At 36.0% G+C, this 20,487-nt stretch overlaps 2 protein-coding genes across 6 annotated transcripts in view; one reads left to right on the forward strand and one right to left on the reverse strand.

Moving 5' to 3' along the window:
• LOC138703637 (acetylcholinesterase-like) overlaps nucleotides 1–20,487 on the forward strand; it is a 2,088,928-nt gene that overhangs the window by 1,704,167 nt on the left and 364,274 nt on the right. The gene's annotated exons all lie outside the window — the stretch shown is intronic.
• On the reverse strand, nucleotides 6,222–17,822 carry LOC138703638 (V-type proton ATPase 16 kDa proteolipid subunit c-like). Of its 3 annotated transcripts, none has more exons than XM_069831695.1 (3): nucleotides 17,635–17,822; nucleotides 12,895–13,084; nucleotides 6,222–7,385 (listed from the first exon to the last, which is right to left on the reverse strand). In XM_069831695.1, the coding sequence occupies exons 2-3, from the start codon at nucleotides 13,023–13,025 to the stop codon at nucleotides 7,181–7,183; spliced, it is 336 nt and encodes a 111-aa protein (XP_069687796.1). In that variant the 5' UTR covers nucleotides 13,026–13,084; nucleotides 17,635–17,822; the 3' UTR covers nucleotides 6,222–7,180. The 3 variants fall into 3 exon arrangements, with proteins under 3 accessions (XP_069687796.1, XP_069687798.1, XP_069687797.1); XM_069831697.1 differs by lacking the exon at nucleotides 17,635–17,822 and adding an exon at nucleotides 13,445–13,536; XM_069831696.1 differs by lacking the exon at nucleotides 17,635–17,822 and having other exon boundaries at nucleotides 12,895–13,225.

Here is a 20,487-nt window from a genome sequence, read left to right on the forward strand (position 1 = left end):
GTTGTCCTCAGAAGATGTATACAAATACAAAGCTATTTTGATTTTATCTCGATACTGAAAATTATGCATAGTCGTATGTACCTACTGGTAGAGACTACCTGACACCAACAATGCTCTTGCGAGCAACGCAATGTAAAGATATTCCCTCGATCAGATACATAGAACTTGAACGGTAACAATACCAGAAGATAAAATATATAAGATCCGGCCACTTATTACACATCTCAATGATAAATTTGGAAGCCTCATTGTCCCACTAGGGAATAAATTCTCTCTGGACGGAGTAATGGAACCTTAGGCCTACTATGGGCATTACTCCATGAAACAATTTATTCGTACAAAGTCCATTAGGTATGGGTACAAGTTGGTATCTTGTTCATCCACGGGTTACCTCGTTAGTTTTCAACCCTAGACTGGTGCAAGTGATAGAGAAGAAATCAAAACACTTGGAACTGCTATTACCGAAAGACTATTATATTGAATTCCTTCCTCAGAAATGTATAGTTTATATTGACAATTACGTCAATTCTCTTCTTCTTCTCAAAACCTTGTCAGAAAATGGTATCAACTGCAAAGGAACTACACATAATGATCGAGTGGAGAAAGCTCCATTACACGATATGAAGAGAGATCCCAGAGGTTCATACCACGCACTACAAGATGACAGAAATTGGAGAACATTTATCAAGTGGCATGACAACAGTGTAGTTACTGTAGCTACCAACATATGCAATGACAATGTTCTGGGACTAGGAAAATGTTCTGGAGGGAGTAAAAATCAAAACAAGTGTGGAAAGTGTTCTAAGTTTCGATGTGTGAGATGTAATGTTGGTTTACATCCGAAGAACAGTTTCTTGCAATTCCAGTTGCGATAACAATGTTATTATATTTGCTAACACGAAACAGTGCCATTGTTTACCAAATGTATCAACTTATTATTGTTATTATTACATATGTAGTGTAAAACACATGAAACATCACGTGTACCAAATGCTTACTCATATGAACAGAAAATTTATTTGTACTACACACCAACGCCCAGCGTATGATTTTTCATACGGCTTAAAAAACACATGTAACATACATTATTCTCAAAATGAAACCATTATATGTCATAAGTGATCTAAGGGCATACTAGAACTCAAATTTACTACAAAAATTCAAAAATATTTTATTTCGGGATATAATGGGTAGAAAGGAGTAATTTGCAGGTTAGTATGATAACTCGTGACCAGAATATTGTACGAAATGGAAATATAAAAATTGGAGATTTATCCTTCGAAGGGGTTGAAAAATTCAAATATCTTGGAGCAACAGTAACAAATATAAATGACACTCGGGAGGAAAGTAAACGCAGAATAAATATGGGATATGCGTGTTATTATTCGGTTGAGAAGCTTTTATCATCTAGTCTGCTGTCAAAAAATCTGAAAGTTAGAATTTATAAAACAGTTATATTACCGGTTGTTCTGTATGGTTGTGAAACTTGGACTCTCACTCTGAGAGAGGAACATAGGTTAAGGGTGTTTGAAAATAAGGTGCTTAGGAAAATATTTGGGGCTAAGCGGGATGAAGTTACAGGAGAATGGAGAAAGTTACACAACGCAGAACTGCACGCATTGTATTGTTCACCTGACATAATTAGGAACATTAAATCCAGACGTTTGAGATGGGCAGGGCATGTAGCACGTATGGGCGAATCCAGAAATGCATATAGAGTGTTAGTTGGGAGACCTGAGGGAAAAAGACCTTTAGGGAGGCCGAGACGTAGATGGGAGGATAATATTAAAATTGATTTGAGGGAGGTGGGATATGATGATAGAGACTGGATTAATCTTGCACAGGATAGGGACCGATGGCGGGCTTATGTGAGGGCGGCAATGAACCTTCGGGTTCCTTAAAAGCCTTTTGTAAGTAAGTATGATAACTCTACGATCTGAATTTATGTTAATAAGAGAATTGTCATTAAATGATATATAATTCCCCACGTCGTTCTATCAGATTTCATAAGAGTTCATTTTTTTAGTCTCGAGGACAGGGAGATTCTGAGTATTTGCAGCGTGGGAATAGTTTTCTTTGAGTTTCATAATTTCAACGATTATTACCATTTGTAGTAAAATAGGAAACTACCTATGTAATTCTATCCCTAAGGAGAGGAAAAATAGCTTCACTTCAAAATAGGTGCACGTAACATGCCATATGACGGAAAATAGCTCTCAATCTCTATATACTTTCTAAGGCATAAAAGGTCGGAAATAGTTATTGACTCCAAAATTATTGAACAAGTTAGTAATTTTAAATATTTAGGATGCAACATTTCTCATGTGGAAAAAAGAGATATGGAAGAAAAGATGCATAGATTTCAAGGTATATGCGGAACAATTAGACGGAGCTTAGGAAAAAGAACAACGAAAGAAACACAGTTAAAACGCTACAAAACAGTAGCCCTTCCAGTACTACTTTACGGAGCAGAGACATGGACCTTAACAGAAAGAGACAAAAGACGACTAGAAGCCTCAGAAATGAAATTCCTAAGATCAGTGGCGGGATATTCTTTATTACAACACAAGAGGAATGAAGATATCAGAAAAGAATTAGGGATAGAGGGCATAACACAAAACTTAACAAATCAACGAAATAGGTGGATGGAACATCTAGAAAGGATGGAGGATCACCGAATTCCCAAGAAAGCTTTCCAGTATGCTCCAAGAAGTTTCGTTGGAGAGAACAATTCTAATGGGGACGGAACGGGCCTACCGGCTCAACCCGTGATGATGATGATGATGATGATGATGATGATGATAATGATGATGATAATATATATATATATAAAACTGATTAGTTATACTGTAAGTTGAAAGTGTAAACTCATACCTTATTGTTGAGGGGCTGGGGGAGGCGATGAGGACGGGTCGTCGTCCCCCTTCTTTGCATCTTGTCCCTGATCTTCGGGAATTTCGGGAGCTAGTTCTTCGGTGTAGACCCTTTTCAATTCGCCCCCCTCCACAACAACAAAGTGGCCGGTGTTTCTCCTGCTGTAAGGAATAAAGATTGGCGGTGGGGTTTCTTCTCCTGCCAACTGCCCGCCCTGACCACTCTGGCCTGGCTCTTGTCCTTCCTCTGGTTGTCGAGGTAGATATTTGGAATAGTCGGTGACCTTGATTTCTTCCTCAGATGGTGTATTCAGGTCCTCTTCGCGCAGTTTCGGGCGCCTGTGCCTGTCCTTGAATAGGATCTCTTTGGGATAGGGCCCCTGAGGACCAATCCGTTTCTCGCCGGTGATGATCTTATATATACCGTATCCTGTGCCTATCAGGGACCCTACGCCAATTGATGTAGCTCCAAACTCTAGTACTCTCCGATTCTGGGAAAAATATCTTACCGCTGTTCTGAGTGAGTTGAACATTTTTCTAATATTCAGAACGTATGTAACACAGCAACGGCATTGCTATTGTTGTCATGCATCGTCTCCATAGAGACCGCAGTTATTGTTTCATGTAGATCGGCGGTGAACAAACTGGGTATTGTGATTACATCGTGTAATCAAAGTCATTCATACTGGTAAGGGAAGTTTCCTGTACATTGCTCTCTGTCTCGCTCACGTACTGAAGGTATCAGTGTCGGTACCATGTCGCTCTACAAACCCTCTGTCTCTCTACGAGCAGGAAAGAACGTTTCGTACAGAATGAGAAGAGGAATTTATTCGATGTTCTGTCGGAGAAAATGTTAATGTTCAATTAGTAGTCGTATATAGAAGCGACATTACTGTTTTATTGCAACCCAACATCAATAACCTGTTCATTAATGCTCATGCGTGTGCACGTTGCACTCATCTTGTTCAAGTTTCATAGTAAAGGGTGAGAGAAATTTGGACTTTCATTTCTTTCATTTAACATAATGGTCATTCGCTGCGAAAAAAGTGAATGCCATTTTCATTGTTATGTAATTGTACGTCCTCGTCATCGTCATCATCAATCACTATCATAATTTGAACTCCGTTAATAGTTGTTGTTTTCTAATGCCAGGCGTTTGACAATAAAGTCATTTGACCTCTTGCACTCCAATATTTTTCAAAGATATTATCATGGCCAGCCACTGAAACACAGATTTTGAGGTGTTCCGAATCCATTTCTTGGTTTGAGTTGCACAATGGGCAGTTGAAGGACTGATATATTCCAATTCTATGCAGGTGTTTAGCCAAACAATCATGGCCTGTTGCCAATCTAAATGCACCTACAGACGATTTGCGTGGTAAATCGGGAATTAACTGTGGATTTTGATGCAGAGAGTTCCATTTTTTCCCTTGGGATTGTGTTATCAAATTTTGTTTGTTAAAGTCTAAGTATGTAGATTTAATAAATCTTTTCACAGAGTAATATGTAGATTTAGTAACAGGTCTGAAAGTAGCAGTGCTGCCCTTCTTTGCTAAAGCACCCACATTCTCGTTTCCCAGGATTCCACAATGGGATGGTATCCATTGGAATACAATTCTTTTATTGAGTGATATTAATTGAGAGAGCATTTTAGTTATTTCTCCTGTTTGAGATGAAGGTGTGTGTTTAGAGACGATTGATAGAATAGCTGCTTTGGAGTCTGACAATATAACTGCATTCTTAAATTTATTGATGTGGCATAGAAGATTCCTGAGACTTTCACTTATTGCAATGATTTCACCATCAAAACTTGTTGTTCCATATCCAAGAGATCTATAAAGTGAGAAGAGACAGCACGTAACACCTGCACCGGCACCTTTTTCTCTGGAGATCAAGGATCCGTCAGTGTATAAATGAAGCCAGTTTTGTGGAGGGTACCTAATAATAATTGTCTCTAAAGACAATTGTTTCAGTATTTCAGTGTATACTTCTGATTTCAGTATTTCTTCTGTTAAATTTAGATTATAATCTATATTTAATAGAGTTAAAGGGTTTAGCTGCAGAAGGGTATCTGTCGGATACTGGGGGGAGAGCCATTAATCCTTCCCATTGAAGGCTTTAAGGAACCAACCTGGACAAATACCCAATGTCCGATCCCTACCTTCCCGTGGTGCAGCTGTTAGTAAGCGTAATTTTACGAGCTGAACTAAAGGGAGGGGCTACTCATAAATTAGCACTAGTCAGCGTGATGAGTTACTGATTGAATTTGGTATAATTTTCCTCTATTTAATACCTAATTCCCTCTTTACCCTTTCCTATCCAGTCCTGTGACTGAACTCTTACTTTCTTCGACCCCGACGGCATTAGAGCATTCGAGGCCTAGGGGTTCATTTCCCTTTCCTTCCTCCTCTTTCTACTTTTCTGTTCCTAGTGCTGACCTGCTATGGCACTAAAATCGTCCTCCAGTGGCTTAAGGAGGGAAAGCTGGTGATCACCACGATCTCCCAGCTAGGTCCAATGGACCCGTCGACCAACAGCAGGTGTGGTCCTCCAGACATTCTGGGGGTTGTGTGTGAATGAAGTAGCCACCAAAACGTTAAAATATGATGTTCACTTAAATCGGCTACAACTTGCCATTTAACCACTCGAATATGAAATGAGTACCATTAAGGTAAAATTATCCGGAGGTAAAATAGTCCCCCAATCGGATCTCCGGGCGGGGACTACTTTAAGGGTATATGTACGTGAACGACCACAAATATTATCAGAAAATGCGGGCTCTAAATTTCTAAAATTTTATAAGAAAATGAACTCATAATTTAAAAAAAAAATACGAGGTACTACAACAAGACTTACTAGAACTTAAATATCTGATGAAAGTATAAAAAAGGTTATTAATAATGTTTTTCAAACCAGTTTTATCAGAGTATGAAAAAAAAATTCTGAAGTTACATCATTTGGTAACCATAACATTGTTATGGTCTCTTTGACATCTTTAATATTTTTTCTGCATGTAATAAACACTTATTTATGAAAAGTAGACTACTCTCAGACATGTAGAGTTGTTTATTTTAATACAATTAATTCTTTATTTGTTCTATATAAAATATATTAAAATTTACATAATGTTTTGTGACCTAATTTTTCTATTTTCAAAGAAATGGGCATTATTGTAGTCTACCTTTTGCATAAATGCGTGTTACATCAGTGTGCAAAATTTCAGAATTCTATCTCTAACGGTTGTGGAGTTATGAAATATGTGTGAAAATTTTCAAATTTTGAAAAATTTAATTTGAAGTAAAAAGTAAATTCTTAAAAATATTATTAGTAACCTTTTTATATCTTTATCAGATATTTGAGTTCTAATAAGTCTTGTTGTGGTACCTTGTATTTTTTGTCCAATTGTGGGTTCATTTCCTTATAAAATTTTAGGGATTTAGAACCTGTATTTTCTGAGAATATGTGTGGTCGTTCACGTACTTAGAAATGTTTTTAATGAACAGAACTAGACTCTTGCGGAAGTTTCTAAATAGTCTTAAATGACCAATTCGTTATTTTTTTCTCCTCTCTCTCTCTCTCTCCTTCCTTTTTTTTCTCTTTTTTTATTATCTTGATATATTACTTAATCATTTGTGTTTGCATGCCATTTAGTACAACTTTGCTAATCAATATTTTATGTCTTGTAACCCACATGTATTCTCCTATTAGTATATTAACTGTATAGTATATCTGAAGTGAATTAATCGTCGAATTTATCTCGAGCATTTTAGGTCTTATAAATTGTGTGTGTGCGTGCGTGTGTGTGTGTTTTTTCCCCCTTATGTTATGTAACTGATTTTGATTATGTGTAATTTTCTACTTTATTTTATATATTATGTAACCGATCTTGACTATTTGTAATTTTATATTATGTAATTGATCTTGTCTATTGTAATTTTCTACTATATTTTATGTAATTTCTAAGGTATTTTCTTTTTTGTTGTTTTGTAATCTAATTTTGTACTTCATGTATATTATTGTAACCTGGTTGAGTGGAAGAGAAGGCCTCATGGCCTTAACTCTGCCAGGCAAAATAAACCTACTACTACTACTACTACTACTACTACTACTACTACTACTACTACTACTACTACATATACCCTTAATGGTACAGAATCAACTAAACATCTTACAGTGGAATGCTGGTGGAATAACATCAGCCAAGAAGACTGAACTAGCCAATATACACTCCGTTAATAGTATACACACATTTGTTTAATAGACTTTAATTGCAGTGACTCAAATTATATGCACAAGACCGCGCTGAATCAGTCCGCATAGAAGAATACTGCAACAATAAGTCCATAGAGCCCTAATACTTCTGCGAAGATAAGGATGAGGATCATCCCTATGAAGAGTCTAGGCTGTTGGGCACTCCCGCGCACTCCACTGTCACCAACGATGCCGATAGCAAAGCCGGCAGCCAGTCCACTTAAACCCACAGCCAGTCCGCCCCCGAAGTGAAGGAAACCTCTGCAATTAGAGAAATGAACATCAGTAAAGTTCATTGTTCTTTGAATATGCATGTCAGTAGCGTATAAAATGTTATGTTTTATTTAACGACCCTCGCAACTGCAGAGGTCAGCGTCGCCGGATGTGCCGGAATTTTGTCCCGCAGGAGTTCTTTTACATGCCAGTAAATCTACTGACATGAGCCTGTCACATTTAAGCACACTTAAATGCCATCGACCTGGCCCGGGATCGAACCCGCAACCTTGGGCATAGAAGGCCAGCGCTATACCAACTTGCCAACCAGGTCGACTCAGTAGCGTATAATAAGATAGAGATAGAGATAGTTTATTTTGCAAAAACATGTGGAACATGTATGGCATCGTCATATACAATCTATACTAATAATAAATCTGTAGCCGAAATTTTTCTGATAACTTTCGATTTTCCAAAAATAATTGGTCCTAACATATTTTATAATTAACCACCCCGAAACCGAAAATAGCTTTTTTGAAATTTTTGTTTGTATGTCTGTCTGTCTGTCTGTCTGTCTGTCTATTTGTTACCTTTTCACGCGATAATGGCTGAACGGGTTTCGATGAAAATTGGAATATAAATTAAGTTCGTTGTAACTTACATTTTAGGCTATATGGCATTCAAAATACATTATTTAAAAGGGGAGTTATAAGGTGGCCTGAATTAAATAAATCGAAATATCTCGTTTATTATTGATTTTTATGAAAAATGTTACATAACAAAAGTTTCTTTAAAAATAATTTGCGATAAGGTTTATTCCTTGAAACATTTTGATAGGACTGATATTTAATGAGATAAATGAGTTTTAAAATTAAAATAACTGCCATCTAAGGCCGTGTAATGAATTAAAAAACAAATGACTTCGTCTGTAAGGGGCCTTGGACAACAACAATCGAAAGCTATGAAAGATAGCCTACAGAGAATGTTTTTGTGTTTGTATGAAGTAATATCGGAAGCTAAATTAACCGATTTGTATAATTAATTATTATTTCACCATTGGAAAGTGTAGTTTCTCTAGATGGACATAATGCTATAATGTTATTACAGTAACTTCTGATATAATATAATATAATATGTAATATTATATAATATAATTTAGGTTATTTGAAGGGTTCACAACCATAGTGGGCCACGCGCCATTTACTGAATACGTAGAAAATAAGGGTTAAAATTAAGTTATTACCATAATTCAATGGAAACCTATAACAAGTAAAATAAAATATACACATTAAATCTAAATGATGTCAATCTTCATTAAACTATGGTTGCATGTAATAAAAATTAAGAAACAGGTTAAAGGAATTGTCATTGCACAAATGAGTGTCTCTGGACCAAAATGATCGCATTTTAATTATTTGGATAAAATTTAAATTAAGTAACATATTAAACGATTTATCCTTCTATCAAACACGAATGTTCCCTGGATCAAACGTCCTATTTTAATTATGTAATTACTTTATATTTATTTCTAACGGGTGCAGCGGAGCGCACGGTTACGGCTAGTTTAAAATACATGATGTCATACAATGGAAACAAATTAAGATACATCATACTCATCGACATCATAATATAGTCCTAATTCGTGTCCTAAACACTCGGAATGGGAGATTCCTTACAGTATATCAACAGGTAGACTATTATAGTACATTATGCAACGAGCCTATAATAATAGTAATTAAGAAGCGAGTATGGATGTTTATGAAACAAGCGCAAGCGAGTTTCATAATTTTCATACGAGCTTCTTAATTACCATTATAGGCGAGTTTCATACGACTTTTTATGCTCGACCATATTTCTAACTTGAAATTATTCAGATGTATACATTTTATTTGTATCTGACAAGATCGGAAGTGACCTTGTTCTAGGTCGTGAATTGTGAGATGTGCGCAGACGCGAAAGTATTGATTTTTTCCGAGGAACAATAATGTCATTGACCTTGTGTAATCCCGTTAAACTTGGTATAACCTTGATTATTGAATTCGACATGGAAAAACGAGATGACAAATTGAATTTATTTGAATATTATTTACAATTAACGCTAATTATTATAGTAAGAGAACATAACCTTCTGCGACAGTATTGGATTTCCAGCCTCCGTGACTTTTCGCTAATTCTCTTTCGATAGCATATCTGAGAATAATCGATACTTGCGGTTTTATAACGGTACAAAGCTGACTTGTTATTGGCTGAACACCTGTAAGCTGAGTTGTCATTGGCTGAAAACACGTGTACTTTAATGAGTAGGTGTACTTTAATGATATGCATTAAAGGACTGCTACCAGGTGTATAATTACTACATTTCGGCATGGTCGAGCATAAAATAATTTAAAAGCAAAGAATAGAAAACTGTTGTGAGTAATACTGTATTTACATTTATCAATATATAAATTTGTATTATTTCTCGTAGAATATTTATGAACAGAAGTACATGCTATGTAATTATTAATGTTATTCCGAATGTAAAGGAGACAGGCCAGTACATACTTAGACGGCAATATATTGATCTTAAAGCTTTCTTTTGTAATATGGAAAGAGCTTGAGCAGAAGTATGGTGACCGCAAAGAATAATACCATGATTTAAATGACTTTGTATATGGCTATGAAATATTGTAAACAATACCTTGTTAGGTAAATTATTCCTTAACAACCTTAACATATATAGGCCTTTACTTATTTTTTTAGCAACATAGTCAACATGAGTTTTCCATCCCATTCCACGCTCAAGAAAGATGTCCTGAAACCTAACAGTAGTAAGACGATTAATAATAAGATAGATTGATTGTTATACTCGGACTTTTGATATTATGTAATATATATTTTAATGTGGGTGAGGTAAAAACGAAAAGGGTTTCGTAGCTAACTAATAAAAACAGCTCGTAAAGTTTATACTCACATTGAAGAATAACACTAATTGACAAAAGAAAAACACTATGAATTCTAACGACAGAAATTAATAGTGAGATTCAACAAGGGTGTCCCTTTTCACCAATACTTTTATCTTTAGTTAGTCGAATTCATCAGAAAATGGCTCATTGTTGTAAATAAAAACTGTATAATTAATAAAATAAATTTAAATTGCATTTTATTTACCGACGACTTTAACGTAATTATTGCAGATTCAAAAGACGACCTTCAAATGGCTACATACAAGGTGTGGCAAATAACAGAGGATTTTTAGCCTTAACATATTCATTCATTCATTCATTCATTCATAGTGTTCTGCCCAAAGGCCGATCTTTCATTGTAAACCCAACATTCTCCAGTCTTTCCTATTTTTTGATTTCCTCTTTGTCTCTTCATATGACCCATAACATAACTTATATGTGTAAATAAAACCTAAATTATACTTGTTATTGCTTTCAAGTCCTACAATATCCAAAGGGGTCAGCATGCTGGGCTCTTACGCAGAGGGCCCGGGTTCGATTCCCGGTCGGGTTGAATTTCCTGGTTGAGGTTTTTCAGGGTTTTCCCTCAACCGTAAGGCAAATTCCAGGAAATTCGGGCCACAACATCCCTGAATATCACCGGCCCCATTCATCACCGAAATCATATTCATAACAAATCAGTAATACATATACAATCGCCATCTAGTTCACAACAATAGAACCAGTCTCAACAATAGTACACAGGCCTTCGGATTTCACCTAATAGATTAACTCGCGATATGACCAAAGATGTTAAAGCGGGTATAAATAACAGCGAGTGAAAAAAAAAAAGATCCAAAATAGCTGTAGATAATAAAATCATTGAATAAGTTAATTTCACTACCTTCGATGCAATATATCTCACCTAAAATATATTATGGAAAATAGGCTTATGAAATATCAATGAATGTGTGAAACAGTGACGAGGAATTTAAATAAAGGGACAAGAAAACAAAATCAGATGAAGTTTTAAAATGATGATCATCTCTGTATTTATGTATGTTTCAAAGACGTGATCTTAACACAAAGGAAAGGGGAATTTAAATACAGAAATAAAAGATCGCAGAAGAAACTGAAAATAACACATTAATCCTATGATAGAAAATGGAATTCTATACATGAGCCGTTCAGAGCAGAAGTGGTGTAAGTCAGAAATGGATAATGAGGGTAAAAGTAAACATTCTGTAAAATACAGCGCAAGGTATCAATAATATTCAATTTCTTTAAACTATTAGTAGTCAGTGGATAGCAATAAGGCCATATTAATTGCTACTTTGCGCTGTACTTTACAGGATTTTTACTTTAAACCTCATTACCCAATTTTGACTTACACCACTTTTGCTCTGAGCGGCTCACAAACTGTTAAACTATGATGGTGGGATCAGTGCTAGACAGTAGGGACGGAACGGACCAAGTGACCCATATAACGATGATGGTGAACGGAATTACATTTTTTTTATCGGAAGATAAGTTATAATTCTTCCGACTTCAAAATTTTGCTGGTACAGAATCTCATTTACCACTTATGTAAGAAGCAAAATTAAAATAACGTCATATGCAGACCCATTGATTTTCACTAGAAATATTTAATGTCCACCGTCCCTGGTTCCTGAGAATATAGATTATGAACATTTTTCAAATAAAAAATTCGAGACGAAACCGGGATTCGATCCCGGTCATCTTGTTTGAAAGGCCAAAAGTGTGACCACTCTTAAGTTTCATGCCTAGTATAAGGTGTATGTGGTACTGTTCCCTTCTATCATAGACTTCTGGAATGCAGGCAGATTCCCCATCCCATTGTAACCTGCCCGAATTCATGCGGTATTAATGGTACCTGCATGCGTCAGTTTCGACAGGAAGTTTTCACTAAGTGCACGCATTTTAACGCAGCATGGCCACTAAAAGAAGTGAGTGACGCTTTAGAAGCCATTAGAATTACGAATATTTCTATGAAGCTAGAGGAGGGAGTATGAAGCTAGGAGAGGGAGCAGTGAAATTGCAACTGAAATAATGAACATAGAATTTAATTTAGAAAGTGTATATTGGGCAAGTAGGAGACAACAGAGTAAAATGACTGATTACTTCACTCCTCAGTAAATAAGTTTGGTGAGTAATGAACAAACTGTTTTAATACAGAATACTGTATTTATAATTGTACATGTATTTTATTGTGTTCATGGTATGCTAAAAAGTGAATACATAAATCTAAAATAAGCCTAATTATGTTTATTATTTTTCATTTTCCACCTCACTAGACTGATAATATGAATCTCGGTTACTACGACACTCGTTTATAACAACATAATTTTCAAGGTCCCTTGGATGTCGTTATAACCAAGTTCTACTGTATTTCATATTCGACTCTGTCCAAGCTGAATTTCCCATTGAAAAAAAAAACACAAGATGTTTTTATTTCTTTACCTATTTGGTATCTGTTGAACTACATTGAGTTCTTCATTGGCTTACTGCACCTATTTTGAAAGTGGGGCAACACGCAGGGTCACCGAGGACAGGAACCACACTTATCACAGTGGCACATTGTTAGTTATCTCTGGTTGAATGTCGTGACTTACTTGTACACTGTGTACCCGCTGATGTTCTTCTTGATGTCATTGGCGATGAGAACTGCGACGAGCCCGTAGATAGCCAGGATGCCCGCCATGATGATGGGGACGAGGGATTTCATGATGAGGTCGGGTCGCATTACAGAGATGGCTGCGACAGCTGTGCCGGCTTTCGCGGTTCCAAACGCTGCTCCCAGAGCTAGAAAACATCGTACATTTGACAGATTCGTTGGCGTATTTCTTCGTTTCTATATCTAGTGTTTTTCGTAGCCTATCCCTAGCTGGTTTAGCAATATATCCGTATTTTAATATAATACAGAGTGTAAGAGAACGTACTACATTTCTTCTCAGATATAATTGTTGTAATTACGTTGAACAAAAAAGTAGACCCACAATCTTTTGCGGCTTTCGAAATTAAAAGAAAATACATTTTGTGTTACAATTTTGATTGTGAATTTCATGACATTGTTTCTATTAGTCCTCCTTGAGGGGACGGACACGGGTACGGGCTTGGGACTTCCCTCGCACGTAGGCCGCTTGAGTGGGCCCATTGTACTACCCTAAATAGAATGATGTGCATGCCCCCGCTGCAAATTCCACTGCGTGCCGTCACCGAACTAGTAGTAGTAGTAGTAGTAGTAGTAGTAGTAGTAGTAGTATTAGTAGTAGTAGTAGTAGTAGTAGTAGTAGCAGCAGCAGCAGCAGTAGTTTCCCTGGCAGAGTTAAGGCCATCAGGCCTTCTCTTCCACTCAACCAGGATCAAATCACATACACAAAAATACATACCGGTATACAAATATTAATTTAAAAATAATAATAAACCTAATTAAGTAAAATAGAGAGATTGAATACATATGCACAATCAGTATTAACTTTAAAATAACAATTATATATATATATATATATATATATATATATATATATATATATATATATATATACATACAGTATAATAAAAAAGAGACTGAATATATAATCACAAAAAGGAAAATACATTCTAGTATACAAGTATTAACTTAAAAAAAAAAGAATTAATACATATGAATATAATCTCACAACTACAGGAATAGTAGAATTATTAGTATGATCAGCACAGCACGTGGTACATTGAGACAATGACAATTACCTAGATATAAGTGTTAATGGAAAAATAAAGTAATGACTGTGTAAAATAATAATGATAATAATAATAATAATAATAATAATAATAATAACAACAATAATACTTACTTACTGGCTTTTAAGGAACACGGAGGTTCATTGCCGCCCTCACATAAGCCCGCCATTGGTCCCTATCCTGAGCAAGATTAATCCAGTCTCTACCATAATATCCTACCTCCCTCAAATCCATTTTAATATTATCTTCCCATCTACGTCTCGGCCTCCCCAAAGGTCTTTTGCCCTCCGGCCTTCCAACTAACAATAAAAAAAATAATAATAAATAAAATTATACCTAAAAAAACTAGTTCTGTGCATTTAAAATATTTCTGAACAACCTAATTTTAAACAACTGAGGACTAAGACTACGTCTGATTTCCAGCGCCAGCGAATTCCATGAGCATTCGATACAGAATCCCTTTATCTTTCCGCATTGACATCACCGCGGTTCCTTAACCTTTGGTCCCACGAGCTACCATGGGCCCCAGCGGAATACATAGCACCACCACCACCAGCAACTAATGACCACATATCACAGGGTCCAAGTTCGGTGACATCCCGCAAGCTACTCTACATCGGAGTAAGCCCGAAATATGGGAAAGAAACGATGATAACAAAAGAGGAGAAGAGTAATTATCATGATGAAATGAGTTCGAGGTTTAACGCCGAAAGTTACTCTGCAAGTCAGTTGGTTCCATAATTGACCTTTCTAGAACATGTGAAAAAGACATCAATTGAGCGAATCAAGCAACTGAACCTATTAGATCTATGAATGGAGTCGCCTGCCGCATAGATTTATAAAAACAAGTACAAAAATATTACTCTACAAATAATAGTATAGTACATTATGCAACGAGCCTATAATGGTAGTAATTAAGACGCGAGGATGTTTATGAAACGAGCGCAAGCGAATTTCATAATTTTCATACGAGCGTCTTAATTACCATTATAGGCAAGTTCCATACGACTTTTTATGCTCGACCATATTTCTAACTTGAAATTATTCATAAGTATTCATGTTATTATGTGAGTGCAATAGCCTACATCATACATTGTGAGATGAGCGCAGACGCGAAAGTATTATAGGCAAGTTTCATACGACTTTTTATGCTCGACCATATTTCTAACTTGAAATTATTCATAAGGATTCATGTTATTGTTATGTGAGTGAGTGCAATAGCCTACATCATAAATTGTGAGATGTGCGCAGACGCGAAAGTATTGATTTTTTCCGGGAAACGAATGCCGACGACCTTGATATCATGTAGAGAGTAAGATAAACGTTAGTCTTGATATAACCTTGAAATTGAATTCGATATTGAAAAACGAGATGACAAATTGAATTTATTTGAATATTATTTACAATTAACGCTAATTATTATAGTAACAGAACATAACCTTCTGCGACAGTATTGGATTTCCAGCCTCCGTGACGTTTCGATACTTGTCTTTCGATTGCATATCCGAGAATAACCGAAAACCTGAACTTTAATGAATAGGTGTACTTTAATGACATGCATTAAAGGACTGCTACCAGGTGTATGATTACTACATTTCGGCATGGTCGAGCATAAAAAATATAAGTTATCTGCTTACATATGGCACAGAAAGTTGGATATTAAAAAGCGGGTCCGAGTACAAATCCTGTTTGGGACAAGTTACCTAGTTTTGTTAAAACTGAGAAATTGCTTAAAAATGAAAGCGGTTGAAATGGGTAGTCTTCGTAGAATCATGCGAGTAGGTTTGTCAAGAATGCAGCATATTAGAAATAAGGAATTCAGAGAAGGGATGGATTTAAGAGAAAGGACCATAGATCTGTTGGAAAAGAGAAGTCTACAATGGTGTGGGCACGTACAGAGAATGGTGGATGGAAGATTGCCAAAGCAAGTTATAAATTGGTCACCAGCAGGCAGTAGAAGAGGAAGAGTCAGTATAAAATGGCATAGAGGAAGTGCTAAAGCCTAGAGAGAATAGATTTAGAAGAGGGAAAATGACAAGACCGAAATTTGAAGGAAACGAATAAAAAGCAACCGCTGAAAAGGGGAACGCTTGTAAAAGAAGAAGAAAAAGAAGATACCCAGATGACCAAGAACATCATGGCCAAAGAATCTCAAACATTGATTTGGACAGTCCCCTGTGCAACTGTGAATCAATTTATGATCGCTAAAGCCAACTTATATGACAGCGATAGTAAAACATTCACAGCATTAGAATAATTAGTACGATCAATTATAGCCACTGCCCTTAAACATGCCGATTACAACACCTTTGAAGAAGTGCATGGTCTCTCCGTCACTGGCAGTACACGGCGCTTTCAAGGAATCTACAAGATCTGGATACATAATTGATCCCACTGTGCGTTTCGAAACGGATGAGAAACAGCCAGCAGAAGTGGATAATGAAAAAAAGAATATCTACAATCCTACCGTTCCATATTACCTCAAAAAATACCAGCTAAAAGAGCTTGAAGTAATCGGAGCAAGAAGGTACCGCTACTCTCTTCATGAAAGATGTGTTTAAGAGGCTTGGAATTCCTACATCTATTATTCCGATTGCAACCTTAGCTGCATTGAAAGGGTCAATTGCTCTCCTGAAGAATCACCTATATTCGAAATCAGACTAAGTTCAGTAGCATTCTTTACTTTTTTGTAACACTTAACTTTCTAAAAATAGGTATATTTTCACTAATCAAAAAAAAATATTTGCAGGAAATTATTTGTAGGAATTTCATTGTTAAAACAAAATCAAAGGTTTTTTCATGAACTTGTTAAAATTTCTATGGTTAAGTACTCTTTGTCCCTTGTGGTAGCTCACGAATGGTGAGAAGATATATAAATTAGAAATTAGAATAATAATAATAATAATAATAATAATAATAATAATAATAATATATTAATAATAATGCTCCTGATATAGGACTACAGGTAAGATTTGTTGGCCATTTCTCGACTACATTGAATTTCAGCTCTGAATCATTGCATTTGAAAACGTCGTTAATTTAACTACATAAATACTACTACTGCTAAAATACATTAAAGGTGATATGTTACAGTTGTATGAACACTAATAAATACATTAAGATTGTTAAAGATATTAGTTATAGTCAGATATGTTTCGGAGATGCTTCTCCATCTTCAGTGACTATTTACCACGACGGGTGGTTCAATTGATCGAACCGTGTTGTTGCTTGGCTTAAAGGAGACTAACCAGCTGAACCACCCGTCGTGGTAAATAGTCACTGAAGATGGAGAAGCATCTCCGAAACATGTCTGACTATAACTAATATCTTTAAACAATCTTATTGTATCTATTAGTGTTCATACAACCGTAACATATCACCTTTAATGTATTTTATCAAATCTATGAACACTGTATTATTGACCTAACATGTGTGTTTTAACTTTAAATACTACTACTGCTATTATTACTACAATTTCCGGGGATTTTCTGTTTTCGTCTCTTGCACTAAAAAGTGCAACTTACTTTATTGGTGAAATATGAATGCGAATTATTGAGTACAAAATCTTAAATTATAAATTAAAATCGTAGATTTATAAATGTAAAATGATAACTTACAATTTGAATACTTACAACAAAAAATATGGCAGAAACTGCGCCCATAACTCCAAAAAATAATGCATAAACTGGATTAGAATTCACCGGAGCGTTGTCTTTTATCTGAAACATGGTACCATCTGTCTTGCAGGCGAGGTAAATAAAACGGAAAATAAGCCTGTCTTCAACTCACAACATCTGAATATGCACAGCCAGTTAATTGTGTGGTACTGCAGTTTAGATGAAACAAATTGGTGAATTACTGTAACTTGTTCTGAACTTTATTGACATATTATACATGACTTTATATGTAGAGATAACATAACTACATTCCATCGTAAATGATCGAGCATATTATGCAATTATCTACATTATTGAGTTGCTGTCATGCGTACCAACTTATGAAATGCAGTTGTAACATTTTCGCGCTATACTGGAGAATTAGCACGGTTGCTTTGAACCGTGCCGTTACGTTTATCACCAAATTTAAGTAAATACACAATGTCACCAACATAAGAACATGACATTGGTGTGTGGTGTAGTTGGCGGGAGAAATTTTTTTCTCTCTCTGTCTACCTCCTTCGTTCTGAACATTATTGAGAGATAGCGCCACTGTTAGCGACAATGTGTATTTGCGTAAATATTGCGAGTAAATTATGACGAGTGCCTTAGAGGAGAGGCTCGGGACGTGATCCTTACTTGAATTTATTTTTGCGTGTACATTGCAGATTAAATGATTGAGATCCCTTCTTGCTCCGGTTACAGGCCTTGCATTTACGAAGGTTATGTTAGGTTAGATTAGCTTAGGTTAGCTTCGGTTAGGTTAGCTTAGCTTAGCTTTGGTTAGGTTAGATTAGCTTTGGTTAGGTTAGGCTAGCTTTGGTTAGGTTAGGTTAGGTTAGGTTAGCTTTGGTTAGGTTAGGTTAGCTTTGGTTAGGTTAGCTTGATTTCATTCGTCCATGTAGTAGTTAAAATTATATAATATGACAGTTTTTGATTCGTAATATTGATAAAAAAAAATAATAGGTCTATAATGAAAGCGGTGAATAATTTCATGGTCCCTACATTTTTTTTTCGTAAAAGGCTAGGTATTTTTCTTTAGGCCAGAAATAAAACAGCAACGCCGTCATAATTACGTACTTTACGCTTTGGCGAACATTAACCGGAAATTTACTTTCCGTCATTTTAATGGTATTCCGTGAAACACACCTTTTTTCCTGTTAATTTCCTTGTGATAACCTAGTTTATGATCTTATTACATCTTCATTTTCTTTTAATGCATTCAAAAAACCGCCGTTGTACTACATAAAACCTTGAACTTGACTAATGGAGTGAATTATTTAAGAATATAGTCGCGAATTTGACTACCACCATTTCGATTATATTTTGTTTGATACGGCTCGGTACGGCCCGGTGACTAGTGGCCAGCGAGTAGGGTCGACTATCGATATTGGTCTGCCGTGGGTATTATCCAGTTGTTCCCATTTTCGAAGTGTTACCACAGTTTAGTATATACAGTCACGAAGCTTGAGTTGTGAGGGTGCTAGGAACAATAGACTGTGCCGGTACTATTTCGCATTTTCTGTAATGAGGCGATATTAGCGATCCTAGTGGTTAGCAACAATCTATGGATGCATATTTACTAGGTATTGAGCTTCGTGACTGTACATACTAGACTGTGGTGTTACTCTTATATTGTTGACTGTTTTCTTTTGTCGAGAGGTTTTATTTGCATTTTATATTATTCTTGCTCAAACTTGAAAACATTAAATATTAACGAAGTGGCCTAGATATAATTTTTTATTCTTAAACATTGTTTTGCCTTGAAGATTCATGTTACTTTTCTGAGTTCATTCATTTAGTGTTCTGTCCAAGGATAGGTCTTTCGCTGCAAACCCAGTTTTCTGCAATCTTTCCTATTTTCTGCCTTCCTCTTTGTTTTCTCGTACGATCCATATATCTTAATGTCGTCTATGATCCGATATCTTCTTTTACCCCGAACTCTTCTCCCGTTCACCATTTCTTCTCAGCCAGTGACCCAACCAATATTCCTTATTCTCTTACTCATCAGTTTCAGCGTCATTCTTTCTTCACCCACTTAAAATTAAAATATTACATATTCAATTCAGTGGTTTCGGAAACGTTTTTGTTAATGAAATATAAGTAGGCCTTACTTACTTACTCACTTACTTATTGGCTTTTAAGGAACCCGGAAGTTCATTGCCACCCTCACATAAGCCCGCCATTGATCCCTATCCTGAGCAAGATTAATCCAGTCTCTACCATCATATCCCACCTCCCTCACATCCATTTTAATATTATCTTCCCATCTACGTCTCGGCCTCCGCAAAGGTCTTTTTCCCGCCGGCCTCCCAACTAACACTCTATATACATTTCTGAATTCGCCCATACGTGCTACATGCCCTGCCCATCTCAAACGTCTGGATTTAATGCTCCTAATTATGTCAGGTAAAGAATACAATGCGTGCATCTCTGCGTTGTGTAACTTTCTCAATTCTCCTGTAATTTCATCCCTCTTAGCCCCAAATATTTTCCTAAGAACCTCATTCTCAAACACACTTAATCTCTGTTCCTCTCTCAAAGTGAGAGTCCAAGCTTCACAACCATATAGAACAACCGGTAAAATAACTGTTTTATAAATTCTAACTCAGATTTTTTGACAGCAGACTAGATGACAAAAGCTTCTCAACCGAATAATAACAGGCATTTCTCATATTTATTCTGCGTTTAATTTCCTCCTGAGTGTAATTTATATTTGTTACTGTTGCTCTAAGATATTTGAATTTTTCCACCTCTTCGAAGGATAAATCTCCAATTTTTATATTTCCATTTCGTACAATATTCTGGTCACGAGACATAATCATATAC

The sequence above is a fragment of the Periplaneta americana genome, chromosome 7 (assembly GCF_040183065.1).
Source record: "Periplaneta americana isolate PAMFEO1 chromosome 7, P.americana_PAMFEO1_priV1, whole genome shotgun sequence".
In the NCBI taxonomy this organism is placed as follows: domain Eukaryota; kingdom Metazoa; phylum Arthropoda; class Insecta; order Blattodea; family Blattidae; genus Periplaneta; species Periplaneta americana.